Here is a 20,436-nt window from a genome sequence, read left to right as displayed (position 1 = left end):
TAGAATGATGGTTGCCAGGAGCTGGCGGGGGGTTGAAATGGGGAGTTAGTGTTTAATGGATATGGGATTTCTGTTTGAGATGATGGAAACACTCTGGAAATAGATAATGGTAGTAGTGATGATGCACAATATTATTGATGTACTTAATGCCACTAAATTTTATACTTAAACATGGCTAAAATGGTAAATTCTGTGGTACAGATAGTTTACCACAATAATTTTAAAAAAGGAAAAAAAAGAAAGAGAATCTGAATCCAATCATGAGGAAATAATCAGACAAATCCAAATTGTGGGTCATTCTCCAAAATGGCTGATCTGCAGTTTTCAAAAATGTCAAGATGAGGGAAGGACAAAAAGGGAGATTAGGGTACTGTTATAGATTAAAAGAGACTTAAGAGACAGGACAGCCAAAGACAGTGACTAATCCTTGACTTTATTTTAATTTTTAAAAAGGAGAAGAGCTATAGAGAGCACTGCTGTGTAGATAATTGGGAAAAGTGAATATAAACTATACATCAATGTTAAATCTCTTTGGAGTGATACTGGCATCGGGGTTATGTAGGAGACAAACTCTTTTAGAAGACATATGTTGAAGTACTTAGGGATGATGTCTACAATTGACTTTCAAATGGGTTGGATGGGGTGGGAATGTGTGATACAGAAAAAGATACAGTAAAAAGGGCAATATGGAGAAATGTAGGCGAAGAGTTTAAAAACATTCATTGTACTAGTCTTTGTGCTCTTCTGTACTGGAAAACAAAAGTTAGAGGGGGAAATAGAATCGTCACTTTGGTTCCCAAGTGGTCAGGGAAACAATGACTTTCTGTGACTGAGAAAAATGCTGATCTGTTGGCCCCCTTGGATCATCCTGTTTTACTGGACTCATGCCCCAGGGTTGCCAGAAGGAGCTGAGAGGTGATTATTTGGGAGGTGATTTTACCTTGATCACATCAGGATCTACTGTGTTGTGTTCTTGTGTTTATCAAGGTTTTAAGGCCCCGAAGGCAGGGCCATGTGTCACTTTTCTTATAACCCTCCCTCTCCCAACATCCCCAACCCCATGCTTTATACAGTGCTAAGTACATAATAAGCGTCCAGTAAATATTTTTTTATTATTGACCATCCCATCAGTATAGAGAGAAAGGCATGTATAAAAGTATAAGGAGTCAAGGATGGGGTCAAAAGGTTTACCCTAACTAAGGTATTAAAATGCTGCTGGGTAGGGCCTTGCAGAAGGAATGTCAAGTGTGGGCTTTGACACAATCTAATTCTCTGTGGCAACCAGGTGTTACTGACTTAGGTGATGATTAGGGCTTAGGTGTGGAGTAAAAGAAATACAGCCCTGGCAAAAGCTTATGAATACCCAAGCACAGAATGTCCCCAGCTTGGCCCTATGGTGCAACTGTTCTCACAACCCTGTGAATTCTTCCCAAGGAAGCAAGGCCAAACAATGGTCTGCGGACCTTGAAAAAGGGAGTACCTATTCTGGCTCCTTGAGCAGAGTCACTGTGCCTTGAAATTTCTGCACCACTTGGGATTTAAAGAGAACAACAGGAGCCTTTACCAGAAGATGGAGGTGAGAACAATCTCCTGCACTGCTTTAGAAGGAAGGTGCTGCCCACATGCCCAGCAAGATGCAGGGGAACACCTAGGCCTGCTGCATTCCACCTCCAGCTGAGACACCAGCGTGCTGCTGTGTTGCAGCTTGTTAAGGGAGTGTAGACTTGCCCTTCTTGTCTTGAGTAATTTTTCAAGAGACTGGAAGAACTAATGGGTAAATTTGTTCTCTGTCCCAGCCAGGCCTTCTAGGAGGGAGGCCCTCGGTTCCATTGTTATATACAATGCATTATTTCCTATTAAATCACTAGCATTGACACTTAGTTTTAAATTCAATTGACTTTTATTACATACTTTCTTGTACTGGTCTCTGATTATTTCATCTAAGTTCCAAATTTCCCCACAAAGTTACAAGCTTCTTGGGGAACCATGTTCTATGCTGCTTTGCCACCTCTATTTCCCCCCGCATCCTGTATTGTACACAATAACTATAGGGGTGTGTGAAGAATCTACTGTATATTCATATTATGTAATTCTATGTGGCAGTTGAAAGAATGAGGTGGAGCTACATATTCTGACATGGAGGAATTTCCAATTCATATTATGGTGTCAAAAAACAAAAAGCAATCAGGCACAGTATGAAACACTTTATGTAGAAGGGATTAGTAGAAGAAACAAGGGCTTGGTATATATATGTATATATATCTGTATATTTCTTTCCTCATACATATCCCTGGTCACAGACATCATTATAACTAATATAGGAGAACTCAGTAATTTCCTGTATTTTTCTTTTCAAAAGGAATTGTTAATATTTAACAAATAATAAATGTAAAGCAGTTAGCATTAGACTTGCCACAATAAGTCACACTTATAGCACTTATATGGGGGCAAGCATTGTTCTCAGTGCTTTACATAAATTAATTTGTTTCACCCTCATAATAGTCCTATAGGAAACTGAGGCACAGAGAGGTTAAATAATTTGCCTTTGGTTAGACTGTACAGCTAGGAAGTGGAAGACCCAGGATTCAAGCCGAAGCAATCTAGCTCCAGTGCCTGTATTCTTTCCTTTTTTAAAATTGAATTTATTGGGGCGACATTGGTTCACAAAACCATACAGGCTTCAAGTGTACAACTCAGCACAACATTATCTGCACACTACATCATGCGCCCATTGTCCCAAGCAGTCTCTTTCAGCCTCCACTCTCCTTCCCTTTGCCCACCTTCACCTATCCCCCAGGACTGTATTCTTAACCCCTATGCTGATGTTGTTCAACAAATGTGACCCTTTCCCTACCACTCTCCTCCCTTCTCTGTGTTTCTACATCTTTCGTACACCTCAATGATGGCACTCAAAAAACTGTGCAAGAATTAAAAAGAAAAAAATTCCATTCCTCACCCTAACCTATTGCTTCGTCTATGGATTTGAAGGTTTGAGGTACCTATAAGGAGATACTGCTGCTTTCTGGAAACTATGTATGGGTCGTCACTTTGAGATCATGATCATTTGCCATGACTTTATTTAGTCATGTGATATACATAGATTTCCCCAAGTGCCCCCTGAGAATGGTTTTAGCCCCAACTGTGGATCATATCAAGCAGAGTCTCAGCTTAATGGTCCAGGTGTAATGAATCTTACATACTTGAAGGTGGAGTGGACCTGGTAACTTTCTGAGGATCCTTGGTAGGTTTCTAAGACTCTGATTCTTGGCTCCTCAAAGCCCTGAGGCATTAAGATTGATGCTGCCCGAAAGAAAACTCAGAGGCTTTGCCCCAGGCCCGGGTCTCCAATACTGTGTTGGAAACTACACCACATTTAGTGCTGTTCCTGATTAAATCAGTATGCTTTAAATTTGCAAGACCTATTGTCACAGAATATGTATCTCTAGTTCACACATGGAATGTTTGCTCTCTGGCAGCCAAATGCACTTGGAACTGGCAGTGATGATCTCATGAAGCAGGAAAGCTGAGCAGTCAGTCAGATGATTAACACATTATTGAGATGGAAGAGTTGAGCATCACTTAATGAAAATATCTGGGCATTGCAGAATCAGGAGTTTCCTAATTTGGGGGCAGCCTAGGAGCCATCAAATCCAACTTCCTTACCTTACAAATGTGGAAAGTGAAGTTTTAAAACAGGGTAAATATCAGGGCTTCTGGCCTGACAAAAGTTAAAGTGTAGCCTGGCTGACACAGCTCAGTGGCTGAGCATGAACCAGGAGATCCCAGTTCGATTTCCAGTCAGGACACATCCCAGGTTGTGGGCTCAATCCCCAGTAGGGGGTTTGCAGGAGGCAGCCAATCAGTGACTCTCTCATCATTGATGTTTCTGTCTTTCTCTCCCTCTCCATTCCTCTCTCTGAAATCAATAAAAACATACACACACACACACACACACATACACACATAAAGTTAAAGTGTATTTCTTCTAATACAACATAACCTGGACAAACAGCACTGTACCCGCTGAGACCTCTCAAAGGCTTCAGAACTTTCAGCGCTCAACTAGTCATTAGCTAATCCCAAGGGCTTCATAACTTCTATTCCTCTTCCCTTTTTAATAGTAATTTAAAAATTTTTTAGCCCAGCTGGGCATGGCTCAGTGGTTGAGCATCGACCTAGGATCCAGGCGATTGGGGTTCAATTCTCGGTCAGGGCACATGCCTGGGTTGTGGGCTCGATACCTTTCTTTTTTTAATTTTATTTTTCAATTACAGTTTACATTCAATATTATTTTGTATTTCAGGTATAAAGCATAATGGTTAGATAATCACATACTTTACAAAATGCGCCCCCGCCCTGATACTTTCAGTACCTACCTGGCACCATAAATAATTATTATAGACATTGCCTTACTTATTGTCCCATCAAAACAAAAATCCTGTCTTCTATGTGTATAATGCTCTCTGGTTTTCAAAGCTACCACTTATACCTTCTTAAACAGCCCTACCCACTCACTGACAAGGGGTTGTTCTGGGGACATGGGATGTGTCTATTCTGTGGGAGCACGTAAGTTAGGAACTGGGAGACTGATGTCCTGCTCACGCACCCTGAACACCTGAAAGTAATTGCACTGAATTGCTCCCCATGTCTTACTTTCCCCTTCTCTAGATTGATGATATTTATGACTGATTTGCAGGCTAATTCTGATTGGTGAGGCCTTGCACAAATAGAATGCCTTATTTTTTCTCTGCAAGGTTCACCATTTGAAATCTTACAATTTGCAACACCATGGATAAACCTAGAGGATGGCAAAGGGTCAGGAGGATGGAAGGAGGAATGTGCCCCAAGCTAGGACGCTCCTCACAGAAGTCAGGAAAGAATTCGAGATCACTAACTTTGCTTAGATCTCTGTGCTAAAGACACAGGCTCTAGGGGAAATCTTTTATAATATTGCCCTAGAGTTAGGTTGTTTCCTAGTCTGCTCTCCCAAGATGTCTTTGATATGTTCAAAGAGAAAACTACAGGCTCAAAATGAAGTCACTTGTGCAAAAGCCTATGACACAGCCTAGATGTAGACCTGACTTAATTGCAGCTTTAACCTTCTCCAGGAATGTAATCTTATTCTGTCAATCTGGAACTTTCTGGTCAGTACCAAGGGTGTAATCTGTTGTACGGTCCCTCTCAACCCCGCCCCTCAAGGAAACTGAGACAATCTGCCAGATGAGACATGCCCCTTTCCCATAAGGGAGAGTAATGAAACAACCCTTTCTTTTTTTAATTTTATTTTTCAATTACAGTTTACATTCAATATTATTTTGTATTTCAGGTATATAGCATAGTGGTTAGACAATCATATACTTTACAAAATACCCCCCCCCCCCGATATTTTCAGTACCTACCTGGCACCATAAATAATTATTACAATATTTTTTATTATATTTCCTATGCTGTGCTTTACATCCCAATGACAATTTTGTGACTACCAATTTGTACTTCTTAATCTCTTTACCTTTTTCACCCAGTTAGCCAAACCCCCTCCCCTCTGGCAACCATCAGTCTGTTCTCTATGAATCTGTTTCAATTTTGTTTGTTCATTTATTTCATTCTTTAGATTCCACATGTAAGGGAAATCATGTAGTATTTGTCTTTCTCTGACTCACTTATTTCACTTAGCATAATGCTCTTTAGGTCCATCCATGCTGTCACAAATGGTAAGATTTCATTTTTTATGGCCAAGTAATATTCCATTGTATATATGTACCACAACTTTTTTATCCACTTGTCTTTTGGGGAATTGGGCTGCTTCCATATCTTCCCTATTGTAAACAACGCTGCAACGAATGTAGGTGTGCACACATTCTTTTTAATTAGCATTTTGGGTGTTTTTAAAATATATATATACCCAGAAGTGGAATCTTGGGTCACAAGGCAGTCCTATTTTTAATTTTTTGAGGACCCTCCACAGTGGCTGCACTAATCCACATTCCCACCAACAGGGCATCAAGGCTTCCCCTTCTCCACATCCTCGCCAACACTTGCTGTTGGATTTATTTTAACAGGTGTGAGGTGATATATCACCGTGGCCTTAACGTGCATTCCCCTGATCATAATAACTTTCTTTTTTTTTTTTTAAATAACTTTCTTGTCCCCACCCAACTTCTGCCTATAAAAACCTTACATATTGTATGTTCAGCTCTACTTGCTGGATGGCATGCTACCCCATTCATGAATCACTCAATTAAGCCAATTATGTCTTCAAGTTTACTCGATTGAATTTTTGTTCTTTAACAGAAAACAATGTGGCTTTAGGGTAGAACTGAGCTGGCCGCCACGTTGTACAGCACAGACCTGGCACAGGCCTCACCCAGAGCACGGCGGGGTTAAAGTGATCGTCAGAGTCGGCCAGCCTCGGCCCTGAATCCCAGCCCAATCACTTACAATAGCTCTGACATTCAGCAAATTGGCTTTTCTGAACTTCAAGTTTTCTCATCTGTAAAATGGGGTTAATGATACACAGGTGCCCTGAAATACCGGGGGAAAAAATATATGTAAAGTGCCTACTTGATACAAAGCAAGTGCTCGGAAAGTGGTAGCTATTGTTATTAATAAGACAAGGAAAGCCTAGGGGAAACTATGCAGAAAACCAAAGGCTCTTCAGCGAAGAAGGAACCGAAATAGTCCCGCCTGGGCTCCACCCACCCCGCCAGCAAGTCCGCTCGGGGGGGGGGGGGGGGGGGGGGCGGGCAGGAGGAGGCTCGCGCCCTCCCCCAGCCCCGGCCTAGCCCGCGCGCCGGTACCGCCCGAGACAAAGGCCGGGCTGAGCCGGTAGGTGGGAGGGGAGTGCTTTGTTTTAGGAAAGAGTGAAGACAGCGCACGATCTTCAGCTGGGGGAAGGAAGAGATAAAGCCACATTACAAAAACTCAAGGCCCAGCGCAGGACGGCCCCAGGGCCGGTGGGGGAGGGTATCCTCGGGCCGCTTCCCCCTCAGCAGCCGGCGCGCCAGGGTCAGCTGACTGAGTGCTCCAGGGCCCCGCCCTCCCGCCACAGCGCGCCCGCGGCCCCGCTCGCCCCGCCCCCGGGCCCCGCTCGCCCCGCCCCCGGCCCCGCTCGCCCCGCCCCGGGCCCCGGTCCCGGCCCCCTCCCAGCCAATCAGCCGCCGCCGCCCCGCTGGGCCTCTTGCCCTGCGCTCCCGCCCGCCTCTCCGGGGTCAGGGCGGGAAGAGGGCCGGCGGCTCCCCCGAGTATCCCCTCGGAGAACAGCCTTCGCCTTATGAGAAGAATATTCACACAGCCGCGGAGGCCTCTGGCGGGGAGCGCACCGCTTAAGGACGGGCAGGCTGCCCGACGTCCGCCGCGGCCCTCCGTGCCGGCCGCACTGTGCCGGGCCTGTTCAGGAGCTTTCCGAACATCCATCAAGTGCCGTTTAGGGCTCCGGGAAACAGTGGCCTTTTCTTCCCTCCAGACCCACCCCACATCTTACCCTAACTGACCCCGTCCCTTCCAGGTTGCTCACGGATGCGATCGTCGCGTATCTTAGCCTCCCAGCCCAGGCCGGGGGAGGGAAGGAAGGGTGGGACTTGTAAGAAGAAATGTTTTGCAGCGTAGAAGCTCCAGCCCTCGGGCCTGAATCCACCCAGCGCGAACCAGGAAAGGGAGGAGAGAAGGGACACGGGATTCTGCCTCTTCTCTGTGTCTGGAGCTTCACTTTTGTCCCCTCAGTCCTCACAGGAACCCTGTAGAGAGGCGTATCCTTGTTCTAGTTCTGGAAATGAGGAAACTGAGGCTCTGAGAGATTAAGAATGTTACAGCTACCGAGGGTCTGGTTTCAATGAGGCCGAAGTTTTCTCCAAGTGAGGGGGCTTGTACCTGGGCACCAAGTAGTGTTTAGACGCAACCCCCTAGGGCTCCCTTGTTTGCTCTGAGAGCAGGCAGCAAGGGCAGTAGATGCTTCCTTGAGCAAAGATAAAGGCCTTCCCAGGCCATCTCCCGTCTGGATGCAGTAAGTCCACTGCTTAAGTAGAGATCACTCTGTCAGTTTGGGGGGGAATCTTGAGTTACCAAAACATCTTTCAGGTCGGTGACTAAATAGCACTTTCTTTGACCCACAAGCCTGGGTCAGCCGCCTCCTACAGGACTTGTACACATCCTTTTTTGGTAGCCCTTGCCACACCACATTTTGCAGTTACCTATTTCCTCATCTGTCTAGAGTCTAGATGAAAGGAAGCTACCTGAGTGCAGGAACCCTGTCTTGACACTAGCCCAGGATGCCAGTGTTCCCCAGGAACTCTATGTGTAAACCACTGAAGTAGAGTTTTGAAGTTTGAAGGAAGCCCTTAGCTGGGTGGCTCAGTGGTTAGAGCCTCGGCCTGTGGACTGAAGGGTCCCTGGTTCGATTACAATCAAGGGCATGTACTGCCTTTGCAGGATTGACCCCTGGCCTCGGGTGGGGCGTGTATGGGAGGCAACCCAATCCATGTGTCCCTCTCACATCCACGTGTGTGTGTGTGTGTGTGTGTGTGTGTGTGTCCCTTCTACTCGCTGAAAAGCAATGGAAAAAATATCCTCCGGTGAGGATTTAAAAGAAAATTTTTTTGAAGGAAAACTGAGGGGAATGTTAAAAACCTGACCTTTAACAATTGTGACAGTAGCAACAGCTATCACTTTTTGAGTGTTTATTATGTAACAGGCATTGTTCTAAGTCAGAGATTTTAAACCAGTGTGCTGTAAGAATTTTTAAAACATGCAATACCTGACTACTTAGGGGCACTGACCTCTTTTTCCTTAGATTGTCAAATAAAAAAAATGACAACAGCCAACACAACAGTAACCAGCTGGTGTGAATGCCCTGTCTTGAACCATAAATATGTAAGTCATATAATAGAGTTGCATTTTATTGGTCACATGGCACAATAAGGTTGCGTCTGATTGGTTAATTCTTGGTACCAGAAATCCTTATTTACTAGTAAAGGCAGCTGATTTTTTAAAAAGTCACTTTGGAACAAAAAATGTAGGTAATTACCTTTTTTGGTAAATCAATCAAAATTATACTTATTCTTTTTGTCAGATCTTATACTTTTTGGTGTGCTGCAGAATTTTAGTAATTAGGTATGTGTCCCATGAGATGGAAAAATGTTGAAAATCGCTGTTTTACATGCTTTAGTGTTGTGCTCTTCAAACTTAAATGGGCATTTGAATCATCTGTGGGTCTTGTTAACCTGCAGATTCTGATTCAGTGTGTCTGGGGTAGGGCCTGACAAGCTCCCAGGTGATAGTGCATGAATCATACTTTGTGTAGCAAGACTAGTGTACTAACTTTTTATCTTAATATGAAATAGGTACTACGATTACTGCTATCGCTCCTCTTTTACACACAAAGAAACTGAGAGGATGGTCATCTATGAACTTAGGTCAAAATAAATTTCTGGGCAGTGAGGGAGGGGAGAATGGTATGAGCAGGGCACTGCTGTAGAAGGAGAAACAAAATTCTTGGCAGAGGAAACTATTTACAAAAGCCTGATAGAAGCTGTTTCATTCATTAGGCACAATATGCATAGTCCTTAGGACTATGAGCTTTCCAAAGGCCCCAAATATTTAAGACCTGAAAAAAATTATTGGCACCTACATATGAAAACTAAACATTTGAATTAATCATTCCAAACTTCAAATAATGAAAAAGACTTCCAAAATTTTTACATTAAAAAATTCACATTTGGTGAGTGATATAGGTATATTTTAATTCATTTGATTAAAAAAAAAATAGGGTAGGGTCTTTCAAGCCTAGGGTCTATCAAGGATAGGACAGGGCCTGGCCATATTGGGTTTGGATGTAATCCTGAGGGCAGCTGGGAACCAGTGATAGAAGCAGGAAAATGTTCTCTGTGGCTACAGTGAGGAGAATGGATTGGAGGGAGGCCAGACTGAAGGCCCAGAGGCTAGAGACCAGATAGGTGTTTATAGTATTCCAGACTGTAAGGTGTTTATAGTATTCCAGACTGTAAGACAATCTCTCCTCCTTGCCAAGATTAACATAAAATCATAGCATTAAAGAACCCAATTATTCTTTGATTTCTCAGGAGCCCAGTCTGACTCAGCATTCGAAATTAATAATTGGGAACGAGGGTTTTGCCAACTCCTTTGTCATTAAGGCCAATGATGTCACAGTCTAGGGGAGGTATTTAAGAGCGCATGCCTTGAGTCAGACAGCCATGAGTGCCAACCTTAGCTCTGCTACTTGCTAGTTGTGTCAGTTTGCGTAAGTGATTTAACTTCTTTGAGTCTCAGATTCCTTATTGGTAAAACGGTCATAAATACATTCCTCACAGAATTGAGATAAACTCTATATACAGTGCCTCCCACAAAATAGATACATATAAATGGTAGTTGTTATATGTGCCATTGATCTGAGTTTTGTTTAGGAGGGAACAGAGGGTGGAGTAAATCATTTAATCTTTTCATCAATCCTCTGAGGCAGAAATTATTGTCCCCATTATGCAGACAAGGAAACTGGGGCTCAGAGATGAGATAGCTTAGTGAACTAGGAGCCGAAAGCAGGAAGCTTGCAAGAACTGGGATTTGATATTTATTCTGTTTGTACACTCTCTCCAGGAGTCAACATCGGCTGCTTCCACTACTGTTTGCTGGGTCCAAAACCTGTTCCCCATAGTCACAGCATGAAGAGTCCTGATGTCCAAGAGCACCCCACTGAACACTCTCCTCGGGGCTCCAACCTCCATTTCCCTTCTTTACCAATCTTGCCTAACTTCCCTACTACCTTGCCCCACAATTTTACAGCTTCTAGATTTCACTTACTACAGAGCTTGTCTCTTTGAGACTCAGACAGATCCGCCCTGGACTGGGATGCCTTCCAAGGTACCTCCCTTTAAAGGGAGTAGATAAGTAGGTCACATAAGGATGGTAGGCAAGGAGGCTGACTTTTTAAGGGAGGAGGAAAACTACTGCCCATCTCATGGAGAATGGAAACCAAAATAACAGGGGTGTTCTCTGTCTCTGTCTCTTTCTCATATGCATATTCTCTCCTCTCCTCTCTCCCTTCTCCCCTCTCCCCTCTCCCCTTTCCCCTCTCCCCTCTCTCCTTTCCCCCTCTCCCCTCTCTTCTCTCTTCTTTGTATCTATCTCACACTTATAGCCCCCTGCTGGCTACTATTACTACGAAAAGCACTCACAGGCAATACTGAACTCTTGGGGGTTGGTAACATCAGTGGAAATTTTATGGAGTAGAAAGCTTGTCTACCATTTGCTCCCCTCCGTCCCATCCTGCCTCTTCTTCAAGCCACCCCTACAGCTGCGAGGAGAGGAGGAATCTCAGCAGAGGATTAGGAGCTTCTGTTCTGTTGACTGCTCCTCAATGGCCTGAAAGCACAGAGACCTGTAGCTTGGATGCTCTGTGGGGCTAGGAAGGTGCTGGCTTCCAGTGATTGCCTGGAGTAGCCCAGGATCTGGTTAACAGAGAGTCTGTTGTGGCAACCAGGACAAGTCACAGGTTGTTCAAGATTTCTGTTCCTCACCCTCACCCCTAACCCTCTTGAAGGTAGTTCACAACAAGAGGTATGGATGGGCATTAAATTATGTATATTACTGTGAAAACCAGAGAGACAGAGACAGGGCGTGGCATTAAAGGTACAACACTGCCAACCCAGCCCAGCCCTGCTATCTATCCCTAGGGACTGAGCCATGTTTGAATCACAACACTGGGCGGTCACACTTCTAGGAAAGTGCAGCTGAAGGGGAAAGGTCCTGGCTGTGTGAATGGGACCAGCCTGGTTGTGTACAGATTAGGACTGAAAATGTGTATCCGGGCAGACATCAGTCCCTGGACTCTGTGCCCAGGGCACAAGGCAAACACACAAAAACAAAGACCAAAGCCTGACCCTCCTACCTGGGGGTCAATAACTCCGGTTCCCTGGAGAGGGGTTATGGAAACAGGGAGTTCACCTCTGGAGAGGCCGGGAGGGGGAACGGGGCGGGGTTGTGGGGGGTGTGGGGAGTGTTTCCATTCTCTTGCCATGGAGCCTGGTGGACTTGCAGCTCAGAGGCTCGCTGTTTCAGGACACTGGCAGCCCTTTTGTAGAGATCCTCCAGACTACAGATACAGCTCTCTCCCACTGGCTCATGTTTCAGCACTGCCCCCTTCCCTCCTGACTCCTGTCCTCAAGGCCCTGGGCAGACTCTTTGGGAATACTACGCCCCTCTGGTCTTCTCTACCTCTGCAGAAAGGGAGTGCCCCCCACCCCGGGTGTCTGTGCCCCTGTGCCCCGTGGCAAAGTCCCACTCTTGCCTGTAGGTGCTCCCCTCCCTCCCATCAGAGGCAGGGCTGGGTGACTGGAGAGAGACATCCATCTTCACCTGTGTCCTTCATTATGCTTAATGTCTCCAGTGGGGTAGGCCTGCCTAATACACCTCTTTCCCAGGCTGGAGTAATCCCAACCATCTCTCGTCAGAATGGGTGTAAATCACACGCATGTAGTAGCAGGGGCTATGGTGGTACCTCACCTTGAAGCAAGTTTAGATTTGTGAGGCTTAGACCCTTTGTACTCTCAAAAAGTGCCTGGCAGCTCCTCTGGATGAGGCCTATGCCAGGACTATGTTGTAGAATGTGGTGGTCAGCTAATTTCTACCGTAAAGCCAACATCCCTGCCTGGTCCTGGGGGGATGGGAGCCTTCATTACTCTAGGTCTCGTATAAATGCTATTTCTTGGCTTACCTAGGATTCACTAGGAGAAAGAAGGCCGGTCTTGGAGCCTCCATATCCCCCTGCATCAATCAGCCATGTATCTAAGCAGTGGTTCTGAAACTTTAGTGAGTGTCAGAATCACCAGGGGACTTGTTAAAATACAGGTTGCTGGGCCCTGCCCCCAGGGTTTCTGATTCAGGAGGTCTAGAGTAGGGACTGAGAATTTGCTTTTCTAACAAGTTCCCACGTGATGAGCTACTGATGCTCCAGGGACCACATTTGGAAACCTCTGAGCTAGAGTATAGCAGAAAGAAAATCTAGGTTTGAGTCCTAGCCCTGCCACTTTTCTGCTCTGTGATCTTATACTTGATCTCTCAGAGCTTCAGTTCCTCATCCATTAGAGGTGGAGTAATGACCACTGGGTAGTTGGGAGGATTAGATTACATCTTGTATTTGAGAGACACTTTCACTGTGCATGGCAAACTAAATATATGAGCTTGTCAACAAATACAGTATTTATTGAGTAGCTTGTCTGTTGCCCATTTGATATCCTGCTCAATGCTGTGACTGACTTTGGGCAGTTCATATGAGATTCTAAAGCCCAATTAAACATCACACATCTCTGGACCTCAGTTTTCTCCTGTACCAAATAGGCCTTTAAAAATATATATATATATCTTTATTGATTTCAGAGAGAGGAAGGGAGAGGGAGAGAGAGAGTTGAAACATCAATGATGAGAGAGTCACTGATTCGCTGCCTCCTCCATGCCCCAGACTGGGGATCCAGCCTGCAACCTGGGCATGTGCCTTGACCCAGAATACGAATCAGTGATCTCCTGGATCCTAAGTTGATGCTCAGCTGCTGAGCCATGCCCGGCCAGGCCAAAAAGGCCTTTGGTCTATGAGACTAATGACCCCTCCAGGTCCCATTTATTTTATTATTATTTTTAAATCCTCACCCAAGGATATTTTTTCCATTGCTTTTCAGGGAGGGAGGGAGAGGGAGGGAGAGGGAGGGAGGAGAGAGAGAGAGATATTGATTGGTTGCCTCCCACACATGCTTCCGACTGGGGCTGGGTATCGAGCCTAAAACTGAGGTATATGACCTTGGACAGAATCGAACCCAGGACCTTTCAGTCTGCGGGCCGACGCTCTATCCACTGAGCCAAACTGGTTAGGGCTCCAGGTCCCAAATCTGGGATGGGCGTTAGGTCTTGGGAGGCACAGCCAAATGTTTTATTACTTGCCCACCTCTTTCCAGGACCTCCACCTGAAAGCACTTCTGCAGAGCAGTCATTGGTCAGTTCATCCCTGGGGAGAGTAACTTGGCCCTCAAGGACCATTATGATCTGGTTCCAACCTACCTCTATAATCATATTTCCCACTGTCTCTACTCCATTCCCCTTATAATCTAAACAAATTGGACGATTAGTCCTTTCCCAAATATGCCATGTCCTCCTGCTTCCAGCCTTTGTTCACACTATACTCACCACTAAAATACTTCTGCGAGTCCAAGTCCTTCTCATCCTTCCATCCTTCCAAGTTTGCTCGGTGCCTATCTCCTCCAAGAAGTCATCCCAAATCCCCCTATCATCTGTCTGTCTGTCTAGCTGGCTAACTATCATCTTATGTATCTATCTATTCAATACAAATGCTTTTTGTATTTTTCTTTAGGTGATAGTAAGACATGCTACTGAAGTTATAACGTATAAGATCTAATTAAATCAGGGATGCAACCACCTCACCCCCTTCTACTTGTGTCTGATATTGTACCTCTGAAGGGGCTATATAGAAACTCAGTGGTCTGCAGTTTTGTCCCAGGGTGTCACATTTCTAAAGTTTATTCTTGGAGCATTTCAGATATGAAACAACCACTTAAAAGGAGTGCCTACTTAAAAAAAGATTCATCAGCCCTGGCTGGAGTGGCTCAGTTGGTTGGGGCACTGTCCAGTACACCAAAAGGTGGCGGGTTCGATCCCCAGTTCTGGAAGCAACCAATTAATGTCTCTCTCTCTCAACCTCTCTCTCTTTCTCTCCCCCTCCTCCCTTTCTCTAAAATCAATAATAAAAAAAAGATTCATCAGCTGTTTATTTTCTATGGCAATCGTAGACAGGGAATAAGTATACATGTGTGTATATATGCCTCTAGGGCTCATTTCAGAACTATATTCATTTGCATATAGCACATCTGCTTCTCTAACTTTCTTTTTTAAACTACAGGTTTTCTTTTCTATTCTAAATATAATATATGGGCTGGTAGAAAATGTGTAGAGGAAATAAAAAGTAAAAATAAAAGTAAAATAAGAAAAAAAAAGTCATTCATAATCCAGAAATAACCAGTATTAACATTTTACTGTATTTCTTGTGAATAGTTTTCTTACATGTATTTACTGTATATGCTTTTTAAAAGAAATTTGGATCAAGTGTTTATACATTTATATATCCTACTTTTTCGACTTAACATATAATTAGTATTTTGGTATTCCTTTAAATATTCTTCCCAAACACTGAAAAAAATTATTTCATGATATCTGTTTACAGATTACCAAAACTTACTTAACCATTCCTTTATGTTGGACACTTCACTTTTTTTTTTTGCTATGAATAGTATTCCAATAAACATCCTTGCATAACTGAATACATCTCTGCTTATTTTCTTAGGCTGATTCTGGAAGAGGGAATACTGGGTCATTCTGAAGTCTCTTGTTACATACTACCAAATTGGTTTTTGGAACTTCCATTTGAAAATACTTCTAGAATACTTTATCTACAATTCTTCTTTTATTCATAAATAATGTTTACCTCTAGTTGCATTCCACTTCTTTCTTGCTGTACTTAACCCCTTCTACAGTGAAGTTGCATTCAGTATGTACAAGTTGTAGTTCCTCCACTAGGAGACCATATCTGACCATCTTCACATCTCCCTCAACATTCAGCACAGGTAGAAAAAGGGGACAGAGGACTGGATCTATTTTGGCAAACAGTAAGCAGAAGAGGAGCTCCCTTTTGGGAAGGAGCAAGTCTAATGGCCTTGAACTCCATACTTAGGGGTAGGGTTGCAACACTAGTTGAAGGGGAAGCAAGGGACTTTCCTCAACCCTTCAGACATTCAGACTCTGGGAGCTGGGAAAAGATGGAAAACTATTCAAGTCTAGAGTTCGGGAGAGGAGAAGCCTTAGTTCCCTGGCAGGGCAGGGGCAAGACAGAAGCTTGGAGGTCACAGGAGAGGGGCAGTTTCAGGCATTCACCTGGTAGAGAACACTTGCTTTGAGTACCGTGTGTCAATCTTTTTTACACCCAAATGTACCACTACTAACCATCCCAATATCATAGGTTTTGACCTAGGGAAACACCCGGAACACTGATTATAGAGGCTTAAATTAATGATTTTTAGATTGGAGTTTCTCAGATTTCAGTTGTGCCCTGTTTGTGATTTCAATGTAGTGAGAATAAAGCAGCAATATGCACAGACACATACACCTGTGACTCACAGCATCCAAACCAGCCACGGGTCTGAACAGTGAAGATAGATACAATTATTAAAATATTTGGGGTGTGCCCACATCTCTCACTAGGTCTGTATAAGGTGTTAAAACATATCGTACAACTTCCTTTAGCCTCATTGTAAGCAATATAAGTTTTGAAATCACAGGTTTGATTGATTAGCTGTGGTTTTGTAATACAAATGAAAACTATAAAGATTACTATTACAATTAAAAATTGTCAGCCATTGGTAATGCTTTTATTGTCCGTTGGTGATAATTGAATCATATTTTTGGGAAACAGTATTTTAACTACACGGTTTCTTTATATAATTGTGTATATTTCTTCCACTTAATGATGAGTCTTCAAAGGTCAGGTATCATGGTTTATTTGCTACTTAGTACAGTGTTGAAGCTCAGTAAATATTTGTTTTGTTTTAGTGATGGAATAGTGATCAATAGGAGTTAATCATTGTACTTGACAAAATGAAGTCTCCAAGATCAAGATTATAAAGGAGAGAACTATAATTATATGATAAAGAAAGTTTCCCTGGTTTAAATACTGTGCCATTATTGTTTGGATTTGGGCTTTAAGGTGTTCAGGAATAGATAACACATTTACAAGTTTAAGAATTTGTCTTGGGGCTATAAAACAGAGCAACATTATTTAGCTTATGCAAAAATTCAACCCACTATAATGACCTCATTAACTAAGATAACTTTTCAATAACTAGCATAGAGTGGCATAATCATTAATCAGTAACTCTTAGTTGAATGAATGGATGAAATGACTTAGCTACAGTCAATAGATTCTTACCACCCCTGGGAAACCATTAAAAAAACAAACAAACAGAGAAAGAACTGAACTTTATTTAGCACATAATGTTCTAGGGCCTTTTCTATTCCTTTCCTCTGGATTTCATGCAACAACTGCTGCATGAGGAGAAGATAGGATCATGCTCCTAGGGACAAACACCTTGACCTGTCCGTAACCAAAGCTCACCTTCCTCTCAGAAGATCACAGTGACTCACTTTTCAAAGAGGATTCAAGACCTAATTTGATCCAGAACTGAAGGGGAAGTTGTAGAAACCAATGGATAAGCTCTGATCAACCAAACATATAAATGGTCAAAGGAAAGTATGACTGAGATACCAGAAGAAAAGAGTATGTCGGGACAGAGAGAATAATTCTAATTAAAAGGAGAAAGGTACCCCAACACTTTAGTTACCTGCCAGAGAGAAAGACATTTGTCAAGCCCTGGCCAGTAATTTCATTGTCCTTAGCCCTACCTTCCTCTTTCTTTCTGAACCTTTCAAATGCTGAGCCCTTACCCTGTAACTCAGGATTGTTCAGTCCATCAGCACATGAGAAACTTGTTCTTCAGAGACTGAAAATGAGCAATACTGTTCCCTTAGCTGCTATGGATGCAATGGAAGCAAGAGCTAGATGAAGCATCAGAAGACCTGGGCTGGAGTCCTGACTCTGTCCTGTTCCGGTTGAGTGACCTTATGTCTACCCGTGATCTAGCTAACTCAAGGTTTCCTTAACTCATTCATTAAACAAATATTTTCTGAGCAGTTACTGCATACCAAGCACTAGCCTTGGGCACTAGAGATACAGCAATGAATAAAACAGAGGAGATCCTGCTCTAGAGGAGTTCCTGTTCTAGTGAGATTATAATAAGTAATCAATCATCAAACAATGTAACTTCAAAAAGTGAGCAGTGCTGGGGGGGAAATAAAGTAAATGCTAAAGTCAAATTGAGAGGAGGATTCCTATAGAGAGGGTGCGGGGAGAGTCTCCTCGAGGCAGTAACATTTGAGCCAAGACCTGAATGTACTGGGAGACAAAGAACAGAGGATTCCAGGCAGAGGGACCAGCAAGCCCTGAGGTGGGTCCACGTTTGGGGCTAGATGACAATCAAGGAAAATGACACTGGCATGTGGTTGCACTAGATCAATGGTTTTGACACAGAATTCCAAGTAATGCTAGAACTTCCCTGGTTGTGTCTCAGGGGTTGGGGGGAGGTCAGGGGCAGAGGCTCTGCCAGGCTCCCACTCTGCCCAACACACAGCTGCTCCTCCTGAATCTGAAGCATATACTAGGGTGCTGCTTAAGATTTTGTTTAAAGAATATACTCCGTGACCAAAAATTCTTGATCTCAATTGTCTTTCCACACTCTAATTGTCAGACACTATGAGAATTTATCATACAATTACTGTTGATCACTCAAGAAGGGTTGGCTCAGATCTATTCAATAAACAGAGTAGGAGAGTGCTGACTCCTGCGACCCTCCTCTCCTCTCACCAGAGCACCCCATTCCCTCCCCTACGGTGATAGACTGGAACCTCTGATGCCCCACAAGCCTATCCCAGGGAGGGAGGGACACATGCCTCTGCCTCCTCCTAGTAGACTATACTGATGTTCTTTCCCTGCACTGTCCGATTGAGACTCTGTCCTACACAGCAGAGCTTTGTGGAGAGAGCCAAGAAATGACTCCGGTTTTTTTCCAACCTGTAAAATGCAAAGCTGGCCAGCTGCCTTTCTTCCTAATCCCAAAACTCATATCTTTCCTTGTCTCCAGAGAACTGCCTGGTAGCTCTCAAATAACTCTCTGCTGTCCCGGGGCTTGGGGAAAAGCGCCGCACAGAATGTGAAATCATTTTCTGGTAACATGAATCTAATTAGCTCTTTGACTGACAAAAGGAAGCAGAGGCCCAGAGAGATTTAAACAATCCGTTTCTCACATATTTAAAAACAAGTGAAGAACCAGGCAGGGAAACGGAGAGAAAGAGAAAATACGGAGATAGGGCATTTGGAGAAGGGAAGTAAAAAAGAGAACTGGGAAAGGGGGGAGAATATCAAGTGACCAATATATTAATCCTTTCTTCCCCCAACTTCACCCCAGCTCCCGTCTCCACTCCCCTCTCTCTCAGAGAGAACTTACTTGAAGGTCGATGGTTTCTGTCTCTGATTCCATCTTGCTTCCCCCAAGTGTCTTTTCAGTGCCCGGGACAGACTGCGTGGGCTACTCCAGGCTTTGCTGTCTGAGTCTCCACTGCTTCCTTTGGGTGGGAGAGAGCACGCAGCTGGCAGGACAGACCTGCTATTCATCCACCCGATGTGGGATGCCTGGCCTGGCCTCAGCCCCTGGGAGAAGTGTACACACGCAGACACGTGCAAGAGAGGGAGAGCGAGAGCGAGCGACCACAGCACTCCAACGGTGGCATGTGGCACATTGATAGGTGGCCTTTTGAATTGGAGTGACAGCATCATTTTCTCCAGTGGCCCCAATGCTCCTCCAGTCCCAGGGGAGCCATCCGAGGTCACCCAGCCTGCTTTGAGCTAGGAACTTGAAAAACAGCTTGAGGATACTATCTGACTTCACAGTGGTGGAGCCGAGTAGGGTTCCTGAGTACGGGTGGCCTCTCGCGTATTCCCAAGACTCAGGCCTAGGGACTTCTGTTGTTCTTTCTTATGTTCCCTCTATCTTAAAAAAAAAATTTTTTTTTAATTGTAGTTTACCTAATAGGCCCCAAAGCATAAGCCTTTTTCTACAAAGTAAATAAACAGCACATTGTTATTGGCAGGGAGGTCGATGCTCTCATTTTCTTCCGTGATTAGCCAGAAAGAGAGCAGGGGAAAGTTATACCTTCAAACTGTTCATGCAAGTAGTTGCATTGTCCCTGCTTTTAAAAGAAAGTTACCAGAAGCGAGGTTGTTTTGGAAAGGTGTTCTTTCTGTTGTTTACCTCAGAGCCTCAAATTCTTGTGGCTTGTTCCTGAAGCTGGTTTTAGACAGCAGCTTGTGTCTGTGTGGATATGGGCACGTCCCTGAGGTCACGAGGGGGGTGGTGTTGGAGGGGAGTCACCCAATTCAGACTTTAAAGGTGGGCGGAAGACGAGCGAAGTCACACATTTACTCTCACCACATTCAAATGTAAAAAGAGAGGAAATTTCTTTATATCTATTAAGTGATATAATGTTTTTATAAATCCCCACCCTACCAGACAAGTGGTGAGAGGAGGAATGGACTATATTTCAGTCTAAACTAAAGTGGTAAACAGTTCCGTTTCAATAGAATGGTCAGTCTTTCAGATTTCCACCCATCTCCCCCAAAGGTGGCATCTAGGGGCCCAGAAGAGGGGTGTGTTTTATGTATGCTTGGTGATGGAGAGGTGATGGCTCTCGGATGTACCCTGTGGCCTGTCCGTCTCTGGAAGTTTCTGCTGTGGAGCTGCTGGGCAGGGCTGGGCTGCCCCT

The 20,436-nt window shown here is 44.1% G+C and overlaps 1 protein-coding gene across 1 annotated transcript in view; it reads right to left on the bottom strand.

The window, feature by feature from the left end:
* The window catches only part of NINJ2 (ninjurin 2), a 71,806-nt gene extending 52,611 nt beyond the window's left edge, over nucleotides 1-19,195 (bottom strand). Inside the window, exon 1 of the mRNA XM_016224880.2 lies at nucleotides 19,122-19,195. Coding sequence (XP_016080366.2) covers nucleotides 19,122-19,154 — 33 coding nt within the window. The 5' untranslated portion in view covers nucleotides 19,155-19,195. The remainder of the gene's footprint in view (nucleotides 1-19,121) is intronic.
* Nucleotides 19,196-20,436: the final 1,241 nt, after the last annotated feature.

Source organism: Miniopterus natalensis, chromosome 2 (assembly GCF_054644295.1).
Source record: "Miniopterus natalensis isolate mMinNat1 chromosome 2, mMinNat1.hap1, whole genome shotgun sequence".
NCBI lineage: Eukaryota > Metazoa > Chordata > Mammalia > Chiroptera > Miniopteridae > Miniopterus > Miniopterus natalensis.
This window is presented reverse-complemented; position numbering and strand designations above follow the sequence as displayed.